Below are 22202 nucleotides of genomic sequence, written 5' to 3' on the forward strand. Positions count from 1 at the left end.
GATTTGGCAGTCAGTACAGTCTACTCTGATAGAACGCAGTAGTTCCATTCCAATACAATCTAGTGTTATAAGAAAGTCACATAACAGCAGCACCATTTAAACCAATGGGATGGAATCGCTGTATAGCTAATACAGGTAAGGAAAGTTTGCGTTCTACAAATAATGGTCGAAATTCTTCAATGTTGTTATAGCCAATTTGTGTTGAAGAAATGCACATTACAGAACTGATAGTCCTGTTAAATATGAATGAGTGGCTAATTAAGTTTATGGAAATAAACTTCTATAAATATGGGTCTTCAAAGCTTTAAAAACAAAATCAACAAATGAGTGGCACGTTGTTGCCCTACTGAATATTTGGCTCCTACGTACCTGATGTGCCCCTTCCCAGTATAGAACAAGTGAAGAGTGTAAATGAGCCATGCCTGGCCCAGTGTGTCTCTGATCCCAACTCAGGGAGTAGCCTTCGTTTCACAATCCACCTCGAGACTTGGTTGACGAAGGAGAGACATTGAGTGATTAGGAAGAAAGAAAAAGCCAAGAATGCCTTTTCTTATTGCAATTTAATTAAACTGTGGGGTCACTGAACTAGAGAACTTGCTCTTGAAGATTTCAGGTGATTAAATATGTTTCTACAAATGAAGGATATAAAATATTCAGCATCCTGAAGCTTTTTCTCCTCTCATTATACCTTTGCAGAAATGCTGTGATGGACTTCCAGCTGTGCCAACACAGCTAACATGTCACTTTCCTGTTCAACACTTCAGACCAGGGATCTTTGCAATTAGAAATTGATTTGCAGCTTGAAAGTGAGACAAAGGAAACATTAGACTTATTAAAACGAGGACTTTATTCTGCTGTACTCTCAAATGGAAAAGCAACTCTCCTTTTAAAAAAAAGGGTGCTATTCACACAGTGTCTCTCAAAAGCCCCTGCAAAAAATGTTCTATGCATGCCCTAACCCTCCCTCCCAACAAAACCTTTAAACATTTTAATGTACAAAACTATATTTACAAGAGAAAGTTCCAGCCCTTTCAAACAGTGAAAGTTGCTTTTCTGAGTGAACCACACTCTGCTACATGCACTTCCTGGCATTGTGCAATGCCATCATTGCACGTAAAAGTGAAGCGCCATATGTTTCCAAGGGACAGATTGTGTACATGGTTCTAAAATGCATAACGTGTTCGGATGTCTTCCAGTTTTTTGGACACCTCAGCAGGTGTTCTGTCCAGTTCCTCTGCCACACTTTTCTGTTTTATGGGATCCATTGAGTTGAACTGTTCACACAGGTCGCCATCAATTACATTCTAGAGGAGAAAAAAACACATACACACATATTAGCTACCTTGAGCAGTTCCATCTTTATTATGTAAAGACTGTGGACTTGAAAAAGAACACAATTTCATCTGAAGTTTTGTTGTAGATTTCAAATTTAAACCAAAGTTCAACACTACAAAGAACAAGGAAAGGTCGTTCTTTTTCCATTTACACATCACTCACCTTCCAATGAGTTAGTCCTTGTAGAAAATGAATGACTCCATGTGGAGTTGCCCAGTTCTGCTGTCCTAGTTATCTACATCTGTTACACACTGTTCCAATTTAAAATTATGCCACAAGAGAAAAAAAATCTGTAGACACTTGAAAGATTTAGCCAGACACAAAACAGATCGTTAATCCTCAAAGGCACAAACTCCTTTATAAGAAGTACCTATTCTCATGTGGTCAATTAGTCTGATCCAAATGAAAAAGGGGGATATGGAGGAGGGAAAAGGAAAATCCAATTAGGGACATCCTTAACTGTAATCAAACTACTTATATTATGACTGTGCCAATACACATGCCACAGTGCTGGCTTCAATCAATGGTCCAACAACAAATCTGTCACAAACTGATTGAATTTGAAAAGGATACATTTTCTTTCAATCCTTGCAATTAGAGCTCTCAGCAATTGCAACAATTATACAATGCCCTATGGACAAAACCTGCGCAAGGAGGGGAGGCTCTTCTAGGTATTAATGTTTTCTTAAAAATGAAACACTGAGTTTTGAATCTTTGTAAAATATATTTTGCACCTGATGTGTGTAGTTTTCCAGCTTGATTGCTCTGTGAATGGTCTCATACCATCTGCTCACTTGTCAATTTATTTGTGGGGGAAAAGCAACCACAACAGGGAGAGAAAAGGTTTTACTGATTATTGTTAAGCGCTGAAGTACATGCACCTAAAAAGCCATTTTCACTGGACAGGCCCACATAGAACCACGTGGTCCTCACTTAGTTAACTAATTGCACATAAGGGATTGGGCTTAGTGCCCCTACATGCAATTGGGCTGGGAACACAGTCACAAAATCCCAAATGGCAAACATACAGATGAGTGGATTTAACTCAATCATGATGAATGGATAGACATTAAGCCTGTTAACACTGAAAAACAGGACTTCCAGAGGTGATCTAAAATCAGCAGAAATCAAAACAACAGCAGAAACGCTGACTTCTGTTGTTTCTCCAGTTCCTGTCATGAATATACTCGTGTGTGCCCATACAAGTCTTCAGTGAAGACAGCAAACATGAACCATAATTCAGCAGTCAACTCACCATTAGGGGCTGGGTAGGACACAATGCGATAAAACGTTTGTGGAAAAAAAACAATTCAACATAATTAAATCAAATTACGATGATACAAATGGCAGCAATCCATAGAGTTCTTAACTTGTAGGAGGTGCACAACAGATGCACAGAATGAAAATGTTGCAGTTCTTAATGGAACAGAAACTCTTAATACCACCCTATGGTGTCGTGATAAGACACAGGATTGTTAAATTCCTCAAACTCATACTCCATTTTTGTCCATGTGTGTATAGTTACTGACCTATACCTTTGTCGCACTGAATGCATATCAACACAAGTATGCACTTCTTGATGTAATCACAAAAATACTAAGATGTGCTTTTCAATGATTGCAGCAGGTACTTTCAAGATCCAGCCCATGACTCACACAGTAGTCTGGCAATTCAGCTGACAAAGTTCTAACAATCCAATATCATATGCACTTCTATTTTCTCATCATTGCACTGTGTTGCTTTGATTTTGTATGGGGTTATGGGTTTGCAAAGAGCTATTTTTGACCTTTATTGATGGTTAAATGTTAAAGAAAGATTTTCAGTAAAATCTATGTAAATGAATGAGGACATGTATTTAATTACTTGGTCACAAGGTGAACACCTGCACACTTCAGAAAAAAAAACTCTGGACATTGGCCAATTAAGAGCTGAATCTGACACTTTACTGCTACACAGCAGATAGTGTTACTTTAAAACTTTTACTGGCAAAGTTGCTGCAGAATGAAACAGCTGTGTCCTTATTCAATCCAAAGTGAGTACTACCAGCAAAAACACCTACCTTCACAGGGAAGTAGTAACAGCGGAAACTAAGGTGGTCACGACCACACAGTGGAGGGTGTTCTGATCTCATGTGCATCTCCAGGTGTTGGAAGAAATCATGGTCCTGTGGAAAAAGAGACAGATCAATCTTAGTTTACAAACAAAAAGCATGAAACATGATCTACATCACCAAATGCCCTTCGCTTAATATCAAGGTGGTGTTTTACCATCATTCCAGACGTGTAAAAGAAAACAACCACTACCACCAAAAAGCAATGAGTTACAAGAGTCAGCATGCCAAGTCTACTGCTGAGAGCAGGAGCTGACTCATTCTAAATGGATTTATTTACACATTGAATTTGGACAGCATTTATTTTAACCCACTGCTTGTTACTTGGGTGGTCAAGATAGAGTTGCAGCCTTCAGAGCAGAAGCTCTCACTCAGTTTATTCACAAGATATATTGAAATACAACAACCCTGGAATCTGACGCATTTAAACAAACTAAAATCAAAAATTAGCAAATAGTGCAATTTACAATTGGCTACACAGAGAAACTGTGGTTTATTTCCTAACAGGGATATGGAACAAGAGACACACATGCCTGGAAGGTGTCTGGTTTGAGCTGGGTAAGGTAGTCTCATCTAGAGAAGTGGCTTGTGGTACTCCTCAGGTCGGGAGGCAGTCAGCAGCATGATTGCTGCTGACTGCCTTTTAAGAAAAATTTGCTACTGGATGATATTGTGTATGCCCAGACAAGACTGGTGAGAATTATTTACGTTTGTCAATAATTTTACTTGAAACTGTATCCCAGCAGTGGTCTTCATTGTCAAGATCAGTAAGTGGACTGAAACCTCAACTTCAAACAAACAATGATCTCCGATGAAAACTCTAAAGAAAAGCAACTGATAACAGTATCTGACCCACCTCATGTGATGTGAATGGAACTAGGATCCCAATGCCTCCAGACAAGGTTGTATACACAAGTGATTCTGAACCACCAGGAATTAACGTGGTCTTCTGTAATGAAAGGACTGACTCTCCCACATGATAATTAACAATGATCTCAGCCTGAACAAAGAACACAAAATCACAATTACACAAAGACTGCCTCTTCTTACTTGGACACTGATGCCACACTGAAAATTTGCAAGTAACCCACTTTACACTGAGACCAGCCCAAATACTGATTTCTATGATTCCTCATACTCCAGCTTTTGGTAATTTTCAGAGACAATAATTAATTGAGATAATGGACGAGTCGTCTGCCTTCAGGCAGCCAGTTACTGAAGCAACTCCAAAAACCCAGTCAACAGGATATCTGTCCAGAAGCATCAAGAAAGAATACAGGTGGATGATAACATGCTCATTTCAAAGTATAAGAAAAATCCAGCAGTTCAAATAACCTTCCAAATATGGGTCATGATAATGTAAGAATCCTACAGTGATATGAATGATTATAAGTCTAGTACTGGTAGCGATAGGACAAAATTGTGCTAACAAATCCACAATCTGAAAAAAGCAGATTGGTACAACCCTGAAATTTGGTGGCTTAAGTGATTTGTTTGATTGATTCCAAAATAACAGAAAGGTAACACTCACATTACTGACTTATCCCCCCAAGGAGTAGCAACAAGAGGGAAAGAGAGAAACAAAATTACATCACCAAACACTGTAAGATCAGCGTATGATACAAGTATCTGGTGCCACATTTCCATGGCTGCACTGCATGCAGCCTCATAATAATTTTCAGTTCACATGCATCTGCATTTGGAGATGGCCTCGTTAATTTTTAATGTTGACCCAAGCTATTCACAGTTCCATTCATTTTACTTTTTCCTATTAGCCCAGTTAACAAGTAGCGTAGCAAGGAATGTGTTCAAATAAACATCTTGGTCCTTAATCCCCTATCTCATGCTATGGCAAAGTAACCAAGCTCTATTCACATTTTATACCGATATGGTGCAATGACCCTGATGCCAGGACAGGTGTTCGATTTGAACCCAAGAACTAAGACTGAGTAATTTTATCCTGTAAGTACGAATGTATACAAATACCTATTGCAAACTAAAATTCATAAGGTGAATTCTCATGAGCAAAAGGATTTTATCACATCAAACTAATTTCACATGGCTGTCTAAATTGCCTAAGCAGGGTAAAATGTGAATAAGCAGCAAGTCTCCATCGTGTCAGCATGGGTTATAGAAACAGTAAGTGGCTTCTTCCCCTTATCCTGTGAGGAATGGGAAACTTTCATTCTGCTCAGATCTTATTAAATGCATCAGTGGTTTCTTCTCACTTTCCACAGCTGCTGTCCAGTGCTTCTTACTCAGACATACTGCTGCAGGCCTATGCCCAGAAATCACTAGATGTAATTGCCTGTATTCTGAATAATATTCTCTTACCTTCTGGGAAGCTCCATTAAGTAGACCTCTATCCCACAATGCTTTGTTCCCAGTGGGATCCTCATCAACATCATCACTGGTGTTTGGAGGCAATCTCACCTGCAACAGTCACAAGATTACAAGTTCCTGTATGTTACTATAGCACTTTATCAAAAAAATAAGGCACAGGACTAGGTATACTGACTGGAACATTTCACAGTTCAGCAAATGTACATAATCTAAGTAAATGTTGTGTCAATTGCAAAAGAGGAGTGAACCAGTGACCACTGCCATATGTTATATTGACATTTACTTCCAACTGGTTTAAGTCCCGATTGAGTGAGGGGTGGGGGGGACCCCATGTTTAAAATATTTACCCATTTTCATTAATGTAGCAAAGTTGCTGGTGACATGTTATTTCAAGCAGAAACATCTGTGTTCATTCACTGTAAAAGTCCTGCAGAAATCATCAACTGTATAAAAATGTGCCTTTCACAAATACGCACATCTGTGCACAGCTCTAGACAAGCCAGAGATTTGGATTGGAAATCTCAATGATTTCTACAACTGATACAAGTTCAAAAGATTTGTATGGAATTTTAAAGTAAAAGTAAGCAAAATAGCAGATTTTTCTGTGCTGAGATTATCACTTATAGACTTTGGATGACAGTGATAATATTTAGCAACAGAACCATAGAAATGACACAGTACAGAAGGGGACCATTCAGCCCTTCAGCTATCAGCACTTAAATATACTTTCGTGTAGCATCTTGCAAGAAAAGAACTTTTCCAAAACAATATGCCCAAGCCAAGATAGCCATCCTCAGGTAGAACAATGTACATTTAGATGTGGGAGACAGCTGACATGCTCAAATCACAATAAGCCAGTTGCAAGCCAATAAGCTAACCAGCTGTTTAGTCTGACAGATGCCTAACACCTCAGAACCCAAAGGTTTCTGTGGATCGAGAAGATTTTTGTTTGAATGAAGGAGTTGGACACACGTAACCTTTGCCCTGATAGGAAAGCTCTGGTGCTTTTATAACAGATCAGGCTAACTAAGGTGTTTTCTTTTTTTTCCCATAGCACCAAAACAAATTGGATTCTTAACAGCTGAGCAAGCTAGGCATGGTTCATCATTTACTTGCTCCCTTCAATAATCACAGCTCCTGGAAAGTCTCTAGAAAACCCTCGTTATGAGAATGATAGCAGGGTGGTAATGTTTCTGAACCAGCAGTCCAGAAACTAAACTAATGTTTTGAAGACAGGAATTCAAATCCCGCCACAGTATGTAGATACATTTAAATCCAATTGTTTAATCAATCAGGAATAATTGAATTGAGCATCAGTAACTGCAGGTTATTAAAATAAAACCTTTCTGATTCACTAATGTCATTCAGGTTAGGAAATCAGCCATCCTGACCTGAGTCTCGACCACATGCAACTCCAGACCCACAGCAACCTGACTGACTGCTCTCTGAAATGACCTAGTTTCTCAGAAAGATTGAATAATAAACCTAGATAGATCATCTAGAAGTGCCCTTGGCACCAGGAAAAAGTAATGCATTAGCAATGTCACTGGATTACCAATCCTGAGACCCAAATTAATATTCTGGGGACACAGTTTCAAATCCCAACCAGCTGGTGAAATTTAAATTCAATTGTTAACTCTGGAATTGAAAGCTAGTCCCAGTAATGGTAATCACTGACCGTCAAAAAACAAACCATATATTCACTTTTGTTCATTAGGGAAGGAAACTGCTGTCCTTGCTTGGTCTGGTCTATACATGCAGATACACCAGCAATGTGCCTCTTAATTGTCCCCTGAAACAGCCTCGCAAGTTGTTCAATTCAACAGCAATTTTGCGATTGAAACCCAAATAAAAACACATCCCACGAAGACAGCCTCTTTACTATTAAAAGTAGTCTTGTGCCAAATTAGAAGGTGGGCCAGTCCAGTCAAATCAAAGCCTATATTTAATCAAATCATAACTTACAGCCAGTGTCCCAGCCTCTTCTATGAATGGATTAGCACTAAGATGCAAACCTTCTCAGTAATGTTCACCTCCCAAGAATGAATAGTAATAAAAGTTCTTTAACCAGGTCACTCTATTACTATATTTCTCTCCTGTCAGCAGGTCTACCAGAGAATCAAGCCTTAAATATGTCACTGCCAATAACACAGGTTTGCGAGGATAAGTACTTACCACACTGATATTGCCAAATTTATCAGCACCAGCCATTGTTTCATAGTCCAGCAGACAAGCTGTGGTGATCCAGCGGGGTAATGTGTCATCAGCGAAAATAATCAGCTGGTTCTCATTGCGTTTGTAACGAATCCAGAAGAAGCTCTCCTGTACATCGGAGACAATGACTCTGTGTCCAATGGTGTGGATCGCCACTATGAAATTTGGAATATGCTGAAGAAAGTAAACCACAGAAATTTATAGGGTACGTTATTTTCCCAATGCAATTGTGTATGGAATTTTGAACAGCTTTGTTATTGCTGCAATGCATTTTTGAGGAATCTCCTGATACCAGTTTTTCCTACTTTCCTGTACACTTTTGACTTGCAATATTGGACAGAAATAGTGAGTTTTTTAAGCACACAATCTATATCCATCTTCCAACACCCAGGTCTCCTTGGAGATTTGAGCAAACAGAAGCAACAAATTGCATTCACATGTTCAAGTCTTATATGCAGAGCTCTGCCTCTGCAACTAGATTAAGAGATGGAAAAAGGACCCATTCACTGCAAGTTTATTGGTAGACAATGGCCTGGTCAAACCCATACTCCAATTTTCCAGGTTAGAACATTGCATAGCTGCTTTAAAAAAAAGGGCAGGCTGCTGTCTCTGCTGGAGCAACCCATTAAAACACAAAACAGCTCTTACTGACTTTTCCCCCAAAAGGAAACAAATCTCCCTAACTGCAGAGGCTAACATTCAGACCCACTGTATTTCCAAAACGTTGCTGCAAAACTATCTAACTAACTTAATGTAATTTAGGGATGATTATCCACATTTTTTTGCATGTTACCCTTATGTTCAAAAAGGGTTAGTGTTTGCACTGTAAAGAATTTCAGATAAAGCAAGGAGTTCTTCACCCAATGTCCACAGTTTCTATCCAGAGACAGCAAATCATTCAGTTCCAAACATTTGAGCAGTTTGTGTTACTGTTGGCACTGCTAGACTTGCTTTCCACAAAACCCATTGGTACCTTCTTATTATATGTTGGTCAGTGTATGTGACCTCACGCGGACATGCAGGCAGAAAGGAAGGAGGCTGCAAGGAGAAGTTACTGTCCAGAAATTCTGCTTCAGCAGCAGTTCCAGACACTGCAACATGCCCCACATTCTAAGGGCTTGATGAAAGGAAGACTGCCCATAGTCCCAAATTTGCCAGCGTTTGTGGTATCAGTAAGCATCTTCTACATTTTACCATGCAAGTGTTTGAATCTCTGCAAGTGTCTGGAACATCTGTTGGTTTCTCTTCCTCCAACACTTGCTCTAGCAATCATGATAGATTGTCAAAATTTCCTCCAGCAATGTCCAAGGTATCACAAATGGAGCATACCTTCTTTTCTATGGTGGAATATTTTCACCTGTGTACTTCCATCACTGTAAGAACAGTACTTAGGTGTACTGCACAATACAGAGGAACGTAGATTACCCGATCGAGATGTGCGGGTACTATCATTCGGATAACTGATTATTCGGTTAACTGATTTCCTCTGGGACTAGGGGTATTCTGTGAAGTCTATTTCCCGTTCAGGAGACTAGGCAAAAGCCCCTTTCTGCTTGCTCCCAACCCCGTCCAGTCCCACCCCGACCTCCCGCCCGCTCCCAACCTGATCTGCCCCTACCTGCCCCAATCCCATCCATCAGTGCCCCCCGTCTGCCCCCTCCTCTGGGGCAGCCGGACTGGACACCAACAGTAAGACTGCTGCTGCCTTTGTGGGGTAAGTCTCCAAATAGCGCACGCAACTTTTTACTGCAATGTTTTGACAGGTTCCACCTCTGCCCTGTTCAGGACAATGTTGGAGAGATTATCTGGGAAAAGAGGGGTTTAGGGTTCACCCCCATGTACAACTCCAGGGAAAGAGTGGGGCGGGGAGAGAGGGGGCAGGAAGTCAGTCATTTCGAAACAGTGCCTGGACTGTCCAAGACTGTTCTCTGCAGCATTTCAGTGAGCAGAGTTCATCATTATACCTGTAAACAAAAGACACGATCAGGGCTGAAACAGCTCTTTGACATAATGTTTCTTTTGGGACCTTGAGATCCCCTTCGGATAATCCGATATTTGGAAAATTGAGGTTCCTCTGTAATACCATAAACAAGTGAACCAACTGCAACATCAGTTTCAAATGCAAACATAAAAACCCATAACCTGCAAAAGCATCAATCACTCTACCTTATTTTCACATTTCCTCAGCAGCTTCTTCTTCCCTAGATCATAGATGCGCAGGAGTTTCCCCAATCCAACCAGAACACGGCCTTGAAAAGGAGCAATGGCTGTTGGAACATCTTCAATGGATGTCTGTTTTTGGAGGGATTTGGCGGTTGGGGTTGGGAGAAGGTGGGAGTTGCAGGAAACAGTACAGAAAAAGACAAACAAACAAGTTGTTTAAATGTCAAATTCTACAGGTTTAAAATGTTTGTCTTGGACTCATACCATAAATTCCAATAAAGATTCATAAGTTTGGTATATCCTGTGCTTAATGTCAGTGCTATAAAAATTGAATGATAGACTCTGACGCAGTGCAGTGGAACCACAGGCCTCATTTAAGTATCAGGTCTGGCTTAAATATTCTCTCAAATATATCAGTGTCAGTCACCCTGTAATAGTTCTAAGCATTTTGCAATATGTGCATCATGTCCAATATTTAACAATATCACAACCTAGGGTTGTGATCTGAACCAGATATTCACTTCTTTCAGTTGTAGTCTTAAACTCACCTGTCCCATCTTTCAGTAGGCAGGTTGACAAAATATTTGCTTAAAGATCACACATACAAACACCACTAATCTGCTATATTTCACAGAACGAACAGAGTAACAGGTTATGGCCAGGACCATTGATTACAATCAATACAACTTGGTTCATACTGTAACAAAAAGAACATACTGTGTTTACTGGCATCAGTAGAATCATAGAATAGGATCACTACAGTGCAGGAAGCGGCCATTCGGCCCATCGAGTTCGATGTGACTCTCCGAAGAGTATCCTAACAGTGTCCCCCACCATATCCTGTAACCTCAATTCCCATAGCTAATCCACCTAGCCTACACATCTATGGACACTATGGAGCAATTTAGCATGGCCAATCCATCTAATGTGCACATCTTTGGACTGTGGGAGGAAACCCAAGTAGATACGGGAAGCACATGCAAACTCCACGCAGACAGGTGCCAGAGGCTGGAAGTGAACCCGGGTCCCTGGCACAGTGAGATGAGGCAACAGTGCTAACTACTACCAAGTCAGACAAGATGACTAAGTAACTTGTATCTAACTTCCTGCATTCAACCTACTCTAGGCAACATCTCACTCAGGCAGCTTTCTAATTACAAATCTGATTCTCAAAGTATGTTTTTACTTTCCTATGCTCAAAACATCATGAGGGGAAGGCCCTGGTCTAAGAAGCTTGCAGAATATTTAGTATGAAATCCTCAACGATCAAAACCAGGTAACAAATTGGAAAAGTCACTTTGATGTGTAATGAAAATTAATGATTGTTATTCACTCACTGGTTGTGGGCATCACTGGCTTCTTGAACTGTTGCAGTCCATTTGGTGTATGTAAAACCGGAATGCTGCTGAGGATGGTCTATATATGTTAGGGACACAGGGGGACTTTGACTCAGTGCCATTGGAAGTACACACTGCTGCTACTGAGCATTAGTAGTGGAGGGAATAAACATTTGAGGTTGCAGTGTTAATGAAATAGGTCCACTTTGTTCTGGATTGTTCAAACTTGAGTGTTGTCAGGGCTCTAACCAACTGCGCAAGTAGGGAGTATTCCATCACACGCCTGACTTGTGCCATGTAGGAGGACAGGCTTGGTCAATGGATTTAGTAAGTTAATTCCATAATGGTGATGCTATTGCATGTTAAAGAACAATGGTTAGATTCTCTCTTGTTGGGGATGGTTATTGCGTGGCATTTGTCTGGTGCAAATGTTACTTGACATCCTGTCAGCTCAAGCTTGAATATTGCCCAGGCTTTGCTGCGTTTGGGATTGGACTACTTCAGTGTTTGGGAAATTGCCCAACCATCGAGTAGTTATCAGCAAGCACTATCCACTTCTGATATTATGATGGAGGGGAGGTCACCGACGAAGCAGCTGGAAAAGGTGGGGCCGAGGACACAACCCTGAGGAACTCCTACAGAGACATCTTGGAGTTGAGATGACTGTCCTCCAACAACTACAACCATCTTCCTTTATGCCAAGTATGACTACAATTAGCAGAGCATTTTTCCAGTTCTCAGTTTTACTCAGATTCCTTGATGCTACACTTAGTCAATTGTGTTTGATGTCAAAGGCCGTCATCTCACCACAGGCCTTCTAAAATACATGAACTTACTTTGATTTAAAAACCCAAAACTTAAATGTTGCCCTTTTAAAACTGTGGGATACAATCAAGTATAGTGGGGTTTATCTGTGCGTATCCACTGTAATGGTTTGCCATCAAGATCCCCATCTTTTTGTTGTACAAATTACTGATTTTGTTTAACACAAGTGTCAGTTATCTGGAGTTTAAAAGGAAATCATGCAATTAAAATTTATTCAGCCAGGTTAGCAGGAACCAAAGGAAATCTAATGGGAGTGGCGTAGCTCACCATCTGAAAGGCAAACTTTAGTGCAACCACAGACCACAAGTCTGATTTGTCCATGTAATTAGTTGATTTCACACAGATAGCAGTAGGTGGTGCTACAACTGGCTTCCTGATCTACATTATCAGCCAGGAGTAAGTCAATGCAGACATTTAAGCTCAGTTGTGAAAACTGCAATCTCCATTCGTGTGATCTACACACATTAGACTTGCACATTAAGAATTACCACTGAGTGAGCTACGATATGGAGACAAAGGGGAGTAAGTTGGAAAACCTCTACAAAAACCAAATACATTGGAAGAGACAGTGGCAGCTTTTGCAGCTGTGTTCAGATCACTGTACATGCACACAGGAAACCAGGAAACAATATAAAATGTTTCAGTAAAGTAATCCAAAATCAGCCAACTCTCCTAAAGGTTCCAATACTGACCTTGTGCACGAACTCTAGCTTCTCTCCGCTGTTTATAAGTTTGTAGGTGTAAATATATCCGCCTCCAACTGAGCGAGGATTGAGAATTAGGTCCTTGCCAACCCCTACCAGCACGTACCAATCATCACCACCATTCCCAAACTTACAAACAGCAATACTGGAAACACAATACATCCATGTTAGTACAGCCTACAGACTTCAACAAATGCCCTACACATAAACTGTTCAAACAAGCATGCAGGTAAAGTACAAGCCACATTCGAGAATAAGTCAAAATATTCAACACCACACCAGTTTTACCCCACCACATTTGTTGTGAAAATGTGTTTCTTGTATCAATGTTACAGGCTTCCCTAATGGTTGACTCTGTGTCAGAGGCTTAGGAAATGGTTCAGGAGGCTCATATTTTATGAAATGTCTTGCCGTTAATAAACTTGCTAGCGACTGATGCCCAAGGATGCAAAGGTTTATATTAAAACAAGCTGATTTTCACACAGATCACAGTCTATATCAATCAGTACAATTCACTGCTATAGATGGATATTAACAGAGTAGGTAATTTTTACCTGGTGGAATTAAAAACTCTTGATTTTGTTCAATAAAATCCATAGGTCTCAGAACTTAAAAGCATTTGCAGTTTATCATTATAGGTCTTCTGTTAAAACATGTCCTACCTGAATGCTGCTTCGTTTTGTTCCAACTGGATCTGATCATACACATTGCCTTGGATGGGGTTCATTATTCGAACAACAGATGCCCATTGCCCACTCCCTGCCTTTGGGGATCCAAAAATGGATTCAGGCAAGTTCTCGTTCAGGAAGGCAGCTGCCATCTCTGCTGCCAACTCTCGCTCGTCCTCTCCAGCTGCTTCCACCATTTCCTTAACAACAGATAAAAGTGAAGCATTAATATCGTAATGGCATGTTGATATTGCTAACCTATCAATGTTAAAAGATGCACACACCCAGCATTTTTTTCACACTGACACGTCAATGTGTAAAGCATGTTAGTTACATTCCAAGTACTCTTAAACTACCACATTGTTGTAAGAAGAAGAGGGGCAACGTTCTTGTTGACATTAGCATCAGGTTACACCTCTCTGCACATGCCATTAATAAAAATTAGCATTTCAATTTGGTTTTTGTGTTTTATGGAATTCCCTTTGCAGCCATATCAATGTCTAACAAGTTACCTCAGCCATCTGCTGTTTGCGCTGGGCTTTGGTGGCTTCTGTGTAGGCGTTATGATCAGTCTCAATGGCGATGATGTTGTTGCTTTCTGGGTGAATAACAAACTTCCTCGGGGTATACTGCAGAGGGAAGGAAACTTGATTGAATACCGCTCCCAGCTTCTCAAGGGCTAAGATTCTGGAAAGAAATTTAAAAAAAAGGAAACCTTGCAGCTCATTAATCCACTTTTATGCCATTACAACTAGACATCAACTTAAAAGCCCTTGAAGAAGGGTTAAGCTGATTTACGGAGTTGCACCAAAACACTGAGAATTAATCTTACTTTAAGGAATCTGATTTTTGCACCATTCCCTCGATGAATAAGCATGTAAATAAACTAATGTTGCCACAAGTATGAGCCATGTAGGAGATAAAGTAGATGACCTTTAGATTCACTGTTAAAAGGGACAGGCAATCACAACACGCTTCTGGAGAAGTGTATCAGGTCTAACAAATATGATTTGATTGAGTGAATGTGGGAGACATCGTCGACCTGTATTTTCAGGGGATCTTTGATAAAACTCCTCACACTAGGACATAGCATAGTATGTGCTGAGCAGTCAGGTGAGAATGGGGATTGGTTTTAAGTGTAGCTCAGCCACAACTTGCTGGACATGGCCAAAACCTACATGGTCAATGAAACAAAATCAAGAACAGAACAGAAATTTGCCAACTTTTAATCAGAAACATTGCAGTAATCACAAGATATCAGGTGAAACACGGACTGAGTGTATCATCATGTTAAAAGTTATGCATATTTCGTTCTGTGCTGATACGATACCAAAACCAAATATCACCTGCCATTTCTTTTCACGTCTAAATCACTGCATTTGATTGTACTCCTCCTGTCCTAACCTGTCCACAGACTCCCGATTATCATGTGACAAAAGACTGGCCATGGATCTGAATGCAATTATCTAGGACATGAATTAAAGAAAAAGGTAAGGGAGCAATCCCTGAGATTCAACTAACAGATGCTTCCAAGTTGATCCATTCCTTCAAGAAATTTTTGGCAATGGAAATGCTGCCAATTCCTAATACAGCTTCTTAAATTGCTACTGGTTCAAGGCATCCATCTTACTAAATAATCTAGTGTATTAGTACAGGTAAAAGAGCTCCTTCAGCATGCATCAGAAATTCATAATATATAACATGATTGCTACAGACATGCATTCACAATCAGAACATCTAAACTTGCCAGTTTTTCTTTGATTAGCTACAGTTATCACTGACAAGTCAAGCACATTTTGCCTAGCCTTAAAGTGTTTCTACCACATGCAATTTTGGTCTCCCTACCTAAGAAAGGATATACCTGCCAGAGTGAAAGTGCAGCAGAGATGCACTAGGTTGAGACTGGAGCAGCAGGACTAAGAGTACAACTGGGCAGCAGTACAACTGGGCCTGTATTCACTCGAGTTTAGAAGGATAAGAGAGGATTTGATTAAAACAAAAGAAATTCTAATAGGGTTGAACAGACTAGATGCAGGGAAAATGTTTCTCCTGGTTGGAGATTCTGGAACCACTCCCAGGGTAGAGGGTAAGCCTGAATCTATGGTATTCTTGACCACATAAGACTGTGAACACCAAGACACTGAATATATTCAAAGGGTATGTGGTGAAAGCAGGATTATGGCTTAGAGATAGAAGTTCAGCCATGATCATACTAAATAGCAGAGCAGGCTCGAAGGATCAGGTGGTTAATAGAGAAGGAAATCTTCTTACGTTACAGGAACATAGCCACAGGTTGGTCAGATGCATAGATTGAATTTAACCCTGAAAAGTGACAGAATGCACTTTGGAAGAAGTATCAAAAGAATACTCAACGAATGGCAGGACATTCGAAGTTCAGAGTAACAGAGGGATCCTGATGGCTTGTTCACAGATCCCCAAAAATGGCACAGGTAAACACAGCAATTCAGATGGAATACAGGACAGCTGCCTTTATCAGTTGTGGCAGTTGGGAGCTTTACAAATCTTTGGTTAGGCCACAGCTGGAGCACAATGTGTTGTTCTGGTGGTCTCACTATGGAAAGCATCTAATTGCATTGGAGTGGGTGCAGAGGAGATTCACGAGGATGTCTCCTGGCATGGAGCATTTTAGCTCTGAAGATAAGCTGGATAGGGTCAGGTGGTTTTCTTTCGAGTAGAGAAGGCTGAGGGAAGACCCAATTGGGTGTGTGGGGGAGATGTGTTATAACTCAAACAGCCATTTTGTTAGATATTAAAAGCCTGGAATCCATTTTATTTTCATATTAGTGTCTGCTTGTATGTTCCCAGGCTCCGTGAGATGGCCGACCTTGTAGCTGTACTAGCACCAATTAGTGAACTCTTTCCCAGCATGGCAATGCTCTTCTTTTACAAGAATCTATTGTTATACTAACATTGCTCATCAAATACTAACTAGTACCATCCAGACAGCTACATGACTGGGGCTAGTGACCGGGCCGATAGCCAACTTACTCACTATGGTTCAATTAATAGTTTGCTAATTGTTAGATGATTGTAACCTGTATAACCAAGCAACTCTCTGTATCTCGTTGGGAGTGACTTGTGACCATCGTGGTCAACTTGTCTCTTCCCGTGAGCTCATGAAATAAACAGTCAATAACTCAAGGCTTGTGTGGCAGGAGCCATTTTCTTTAATTCGGATCGATAACAGCAAATATTTTCATCCTAATCCTCAACAGTGTGTTAAGGCTATGATGGACATGGACAAAAATCAGCTGTTCCCCTTAGATAAGGGTCAATAAAAAAGAGGCATAATTTAAGGTGGAAGGCAGGAGATTCAAAGGGGATGCGAGGAAAAAAAAAAACGTTCAACCAGAATGTTGTGGGAATCTAGAATGCACTGCCTGTGAGGTGGTGGGAAACCTCACAATCTTTTTAGTAGTACGTGGATGGGCACTTGAAATGTCAAAACATTCAGGGCTATGGTCAGGTGCTGGAAAGTGGAATTTGTGTAGATAGATCAGCGCAGACTTGGTGTGCTGAGGAGCTTCTTCTGTGCTGTATGACTTCTGGCTGATCTGGTTATATTCCCAGCTCTTCCCTGTCTACTCTCCACAAAACCTGTGACTCTCTTGTCTATAAAAATTCAACCTGCTCAGCCTTGAATAAACTTAAAGATCCAGTCTCCTTTCTCCTAGGAATAATCAAGTGAACCACTTCTGAACTGTCTTTTTAAAAATCTGTTCAAGGGATATGGGCATGTCTGGCTGGGTCAGCATTTATTGCCCATCATTAATTGCCATGGGAAAGGTGATGGTGAGCTACCTTCTTGAAAGATTGCAGCCAATACTAATGCAAATACATTGTTTTTACAAATAGAGTCCCCAAAACTGTACATCAGATGTGATTTTGCATACCCTGAAGTGCTTAAGAACTCCCCTGGTTTTACATCCTATTTCCTTACAATGAATAACAAGTCGCGATGCCTTCCTAATCACTGCTGCACCTGCAAGCAGATTCATGTACCAGGAACCCAGATCCTTCTGACCTTGCAATTTCTATTTAAGTCCTGCAATTTCTATTTAAATATGAAAGACTTCGAATTCTTAGTGCCACAATTTATTCCATCTCCAAACCTTTGCTCATTCACTTAACCTGGCAAGCAGAGCCAACATCCTGACTTTCTTAGTATTCTATTGTAATCTTAACTAATCCTAACACCTTCTCTATGTCAAATGACTGGCGGATAGTTTGCTACCTACAGCTTGTTCTGCAGTCTGATACCTCTCTAACAAATTATCTCCAACTTCTAGCTTATAAACCACTGTGGAATTGTGCTGAAACACCTACCTCAGTGTGTTAGTGGAGATTGCCACAATACCCTCAGGACACTGCTCCGAGGCAAAGCCAGACGCATACTCGAGAGTTTCATAGGACAGAGGTGTCAGGTGGAAACGAGACTGGTACGAGTAGCTCAACCAGGACCTACTTGACATGGCCAAAACCTACATGGGTAAAGGAAGCAAGTATAGAATTTAAACTAATAAATACCAATGACGAAGCATTGCTCCAAATCAGCAACAAAGCCAACTTTAAATCAGAAACATTGTAGTAATCATGTTTTCATGTGAAACACGGACAAAATGCATCATCATTTTAAAGTTCACTTTTGAAGATTGAAGGTTGATGACATCGTTGGACTTGAAACTGCAATATCTCTGGAGATTCTGTAACATTACTACGGTTTCTGCACTTTACCGTTATAAGAATTTAAGATTACATATTTTAGAATTGTTCCTGGGACCCAAATTTAGTAAAATTGTCTTTCTGGCCTGCAAATTTAAAAGCAAAAGCAAATCTAGACAAAGGTACACCAGGGAGTACAGAAATTACTTTCCAAGGGCATGTGGATAAGTGATGCTTTCAGCTGCTGGCACATTCAAAACAGTGAGGTACCTTGGATCTAGGATGAAACCCTTCAAGTAATGCAAAGGAAAAGTGACAGAAGTAAAAAAAGTGAACACAATCAAATTTTGTGGAAAGTTTGATCCAAAGGAAGAAAGAGTGATGCAGGTGATAAAAGTCAATTTTCCCACTCATTCCAAGCAACTTCCTTCCAGCTGCAAGATCCACAATTAGATTTTTGACAATACTTAAGAAAAGTTTTAAGGTTACACCATCAGTGATACCCCTGGCAGGGATGTTGGCAGGCAACACTTGCAGTTTCATCTCATTACTGTCCAACTCATTAGTTTGTGAAGATTGGAAATGTAACTGTATAAACTCACCGCTTCTTGTCCCTGCATCCTAACCCTGAAAAGCTTGACAGGTCGCGATCCGAGATATCGGGTCCTTGTATCTGACAAGTCTCCAGTGACTGGGTCCAATACTGTCCTTAATAATACTCCGTTCTGAAATAACCACAGGAAAATCTTAAAAACTATACCACACCAGGAAACCAAGCATAGCTAGGAACAAGTCACACAAAAATGCAGCAGCATGCCTGGAAATCGTATCTCAGTTTTGCATTGGTGCAACTTGCATAATTGAAGCAGACCCTTCCTTGACAAGCGTTAAGCTGCAGTGAATCCAGTCACAGTGCAATATAAACCAGGTACACAGACCAGACACTTAAGATAGTGTTGACCCTGATTTCAATCATATCACACCCCATGGAGCAAATGCCAGGGATTTGGTCCACAGTTGAGAAGAGGGATAATCCAAGAGTCAATAAGACATTCACGTGGATTTCTGGTACTAGTCCACAATTGAATTAAGGAGTTGAATACCCCTAAATTCAGTGGATATTTTTGTATTGTTTGAATCTGCAGAGCAGAACCTTGCACAGAATTAACAATACAGGAACATTCCATTTGGCACAAGTGGTCAACCCATATTTATCCACAATAGAGTTCTCCACTTCCGTGCACCCTCTCAACGTATCCTTGAATTCCTTTGTCACACGTTCACTTACCTAATATCAACTGGACTTGTTGGGCCGAAGGGCCTGTTTCCACACTATCTAATCTAAACTAGACACCTCAATTACTTCGCGTAATACAGGATTCACCACATGAATTAAAGGCAGTCCTCATCAATTCCTTGCAGGAATTTCTGGTGCTTTTTAGATTTAAGATCCATAGTTTTGGATGCCCTAGAAGTGGAAACATCGTCTTTCCAATTAACCTATCACATTTCCTCAGTCCTCCCTTATCACAGAAGAGCCTTTAAGTGTTAAATTATAAGAAACTGGATTCACATCTTGGGTCTTTTTTGTTGGTAGCAGCAATCACTGACAGACTAGAAGACTTCTCCTCTTAACATCAGCATATCAAGATCTCTTAGTGAATGATAATCTACGGTGAATATAATCACACATTGAGGATTGAATACAACCCTGGATTACATACAAAAACCTGTTCCTAGGGGTTCTCAAACTGAGAATGTTACATAATTCATGCAAAGTAACATTCTGTGACCCACATAGGTATTGGTCTTACTCACCTGTAGCCCAATGTTTAAGTACAAAAAACCGATGGAACCCTTTTCTCCCAGTTCATCCTGTTTCTCTGCACCCCCCATCTCAACTATACAGAGAGATTCAGGCTGTGCGGGAAGAGCTTGCATACTGAGAGGCTGCAGGCAGTCCTGAGAATGACAAGAATACAAGGTTAAAAGAGCTCCTTAAATGGGATAATTGGCATGGTATTAGCAACATGGAACAGAAAAAACTCAGATTCAATCCCTGGTCTGTGGAATCAGGACTGTAAAATATTCCTTACATTTGGAAAGTTTCTGATATATTATAAACTGGCTGTTTGTACAAATGTTTAAACTTCAGAGAGAGACTGAATGCAACATTACAGGCTAATGAGATAAGTGGCAAAGCTTTCATTTTCTTTGTTGTGCACAGTTCATTTGTTGCACTGCATGATCCTTTTAATACTGTATGCGAGGGCACACGCACATCTTACTGGAAATGTCCGTTGTGTGCAGCCTGTCTGTTGCACAAAACAGTTTTGAGGATATAATGGTGACTAGGCTCAATGACAGAAGAGGGGTGAAAAACAACAGTTCACTATATCGTTGATGTTCTCACCTTCAGGTACACAATAACACTAAAATGCGCATCAAGCTCAGTGAAGAGAGAGCAGAAAATTAATTCAAAATATTGCTTGACAGATCTATTTAAGAAATCATGATGGAAGGTCAAAGCTGGACAGTAGTGACCAGAAGGTATTAATTAGAAGGTTTTTGGTGCACCAATACATCAGAAGATAATAAGTAAATTAACAGTTCTCTAAAGGAAAACCAAGATGAGCAGTGTAGTTTGTTTCCAGATATCTAGAATTTTGATATTTAGTGGCAGAAATACAGTAATATAAATGAAAGCTCGAAGTAGAACCCTGTCCTGATACTGCAATCATTCTGACTCTCGTAGGGTTCGCAGATTCAAAATGTGCAGGTGACTGAAGTGCTAAACCTACAAACTGGAAGAAAGCACTCAAGATCAGCTTACTGGAAAGCATACCACACTCATCAGACTTCAACATGGACAGACTTTTATTTCTCGCAACTTCTCAAGCTCAACATTTCACAAAATACCAGATTCAACTTTGACAGTTGTCTCAATCAAAGGCCTCAATCAAAGATGAGCTTGAACGAAGCACTTTCCAACCATGCAAACTCTACCATTTAGACAAGGACGGCAAGTGAATGGGAAAACTAGCATCCCTCCAAGCTACACATCATTCTGACCTGGATAATGTTGCAATCCTTTGTCACTGGATCATAATCCAGAACTCCCTCCCAAAGAGCATTGCCTGTAACCTACACCATTTGAGCTGCAGCAATTTAAGTAGGAAGCTCATTACCACCTTCCCAAGGAAAATTAAAAGCTGGCTTTGCTGGTAACGATCACACCCGAAGAACAGAAAGACAGTTTACAGAACTTAGAAACATGGAAGGAGTTAGTAACATTGCAATAACGACTACTATCCAATACATCTAACCAGCTTTACCAAAAAAGCAACTGGGCAAAAGAAACTTACCGAAGGGTCCAGAGAAATGATTCTGACAGTGTTGTCCACGAGCCCAACAGCCAGAAATCGAGAACGCTGCTCCCCTGGAGGGACATTTGCTAAACTCATGCAGACCACATCAGTTGACATCTCTTTCCGTTCAGTGTACTCATTCAGTTGTCCAGACTACAAACAAAATTTTGTAAATATTAACATCAGAAAGATCTGATGCATAATCCTATGCAAGGAGAGGTTAGTATAGCAGCACACTGCAGGAACATAACTATGGTTGTAAAATTAACTCTCAAATACTAAAATAAACGATCAAATACTAAAACAACTATTCAGATAGAATTTAATCTGATAATGTAAAGAGAGTCATACAGCACAGAAACAGACCCTTTGATTCAACTCGTCCATGCTGATCAGGTTTCCCAAATTAAACTAGTTACATTTGCCTGCATTTGGTCCATATCCTTTCAAAC

General features: G+C 40.3%; 1 protein-coding gene across 2 annotated transcripts in view; it reads right to left on the reverse strand.

The window, feature by feature from the left end:
* Positions 1-827: 827 nt before the first annotated feature.
* sf3b3 (splicing factor 3b, subunit 3) overlaps positions 828-22202 on the reverse strand; it is a 56864-nt gene continuing 35489 nt past the window's right edge. Inside the window, exons 15-27 of one of the 2 annotated variants that reach the window (XM_043707353.2) lie at positions 21748-21903; positions 20201-20344; positions 18985-19107; positions 18047-18201; positions 14212-14386; positions 13694-13899; positions 13020-13176; positions 10169-10294; positions 7964-8176; positions 5780-5878; positions 4302-4445; positions 3395-3499; positions 828-1304 (exon numbers count right to left, since the gene is read on the reverse strand). In XM_043707353.2, the coding sequence (XP_043563288.1) occupies positions 1164-1304; positions 3395-3499; positions 4302-4445; positions 5780-5878; positions 7964-8176; positions 10169-10294; positions 13020-13176; positions 13694-13899; positions 14212-14386; positions 18047-18201; positions 18985-19107; positions 20201-20344; positions 21748-21903 (1944 nt within the window). In that variant the 3' untranslated portion in view covers positions 828-1163. The remainder of the gene's footprint in view (positions 1305-3394; positions 3500-4301; positions 4446-5779; positions 5879-7963; positions 8177-10168; positions 10295-13019; positions 13177-13693; positions 13900-14211; positions 14387-18046; positions 18202-18984; positions 19108-20200; positions 20345-21747; positions 21904-22202) is intronic. The other variant, XM_087996071.1, reaches the window with a different exon arrangement.

Source organism: Chiloscyllium plagiosum, unplaced genomic scaffold (genome assembly GCF_037043375.1).
Source record: "Chiloscyllium plagiosum isolate Xiang-an unplaced genomic scaffold, Cpla_swu_hap1 HiC_scaffold_17, whole genome shotgun sequence".
Taxonomy (NCBI): Eukaryota; Metazoa; Chordata; class Chondrichthyes; order Orectolobiformes; family Hemiscylliidae; genus Chiloscyllium; species Chiloscyllium plagiosum.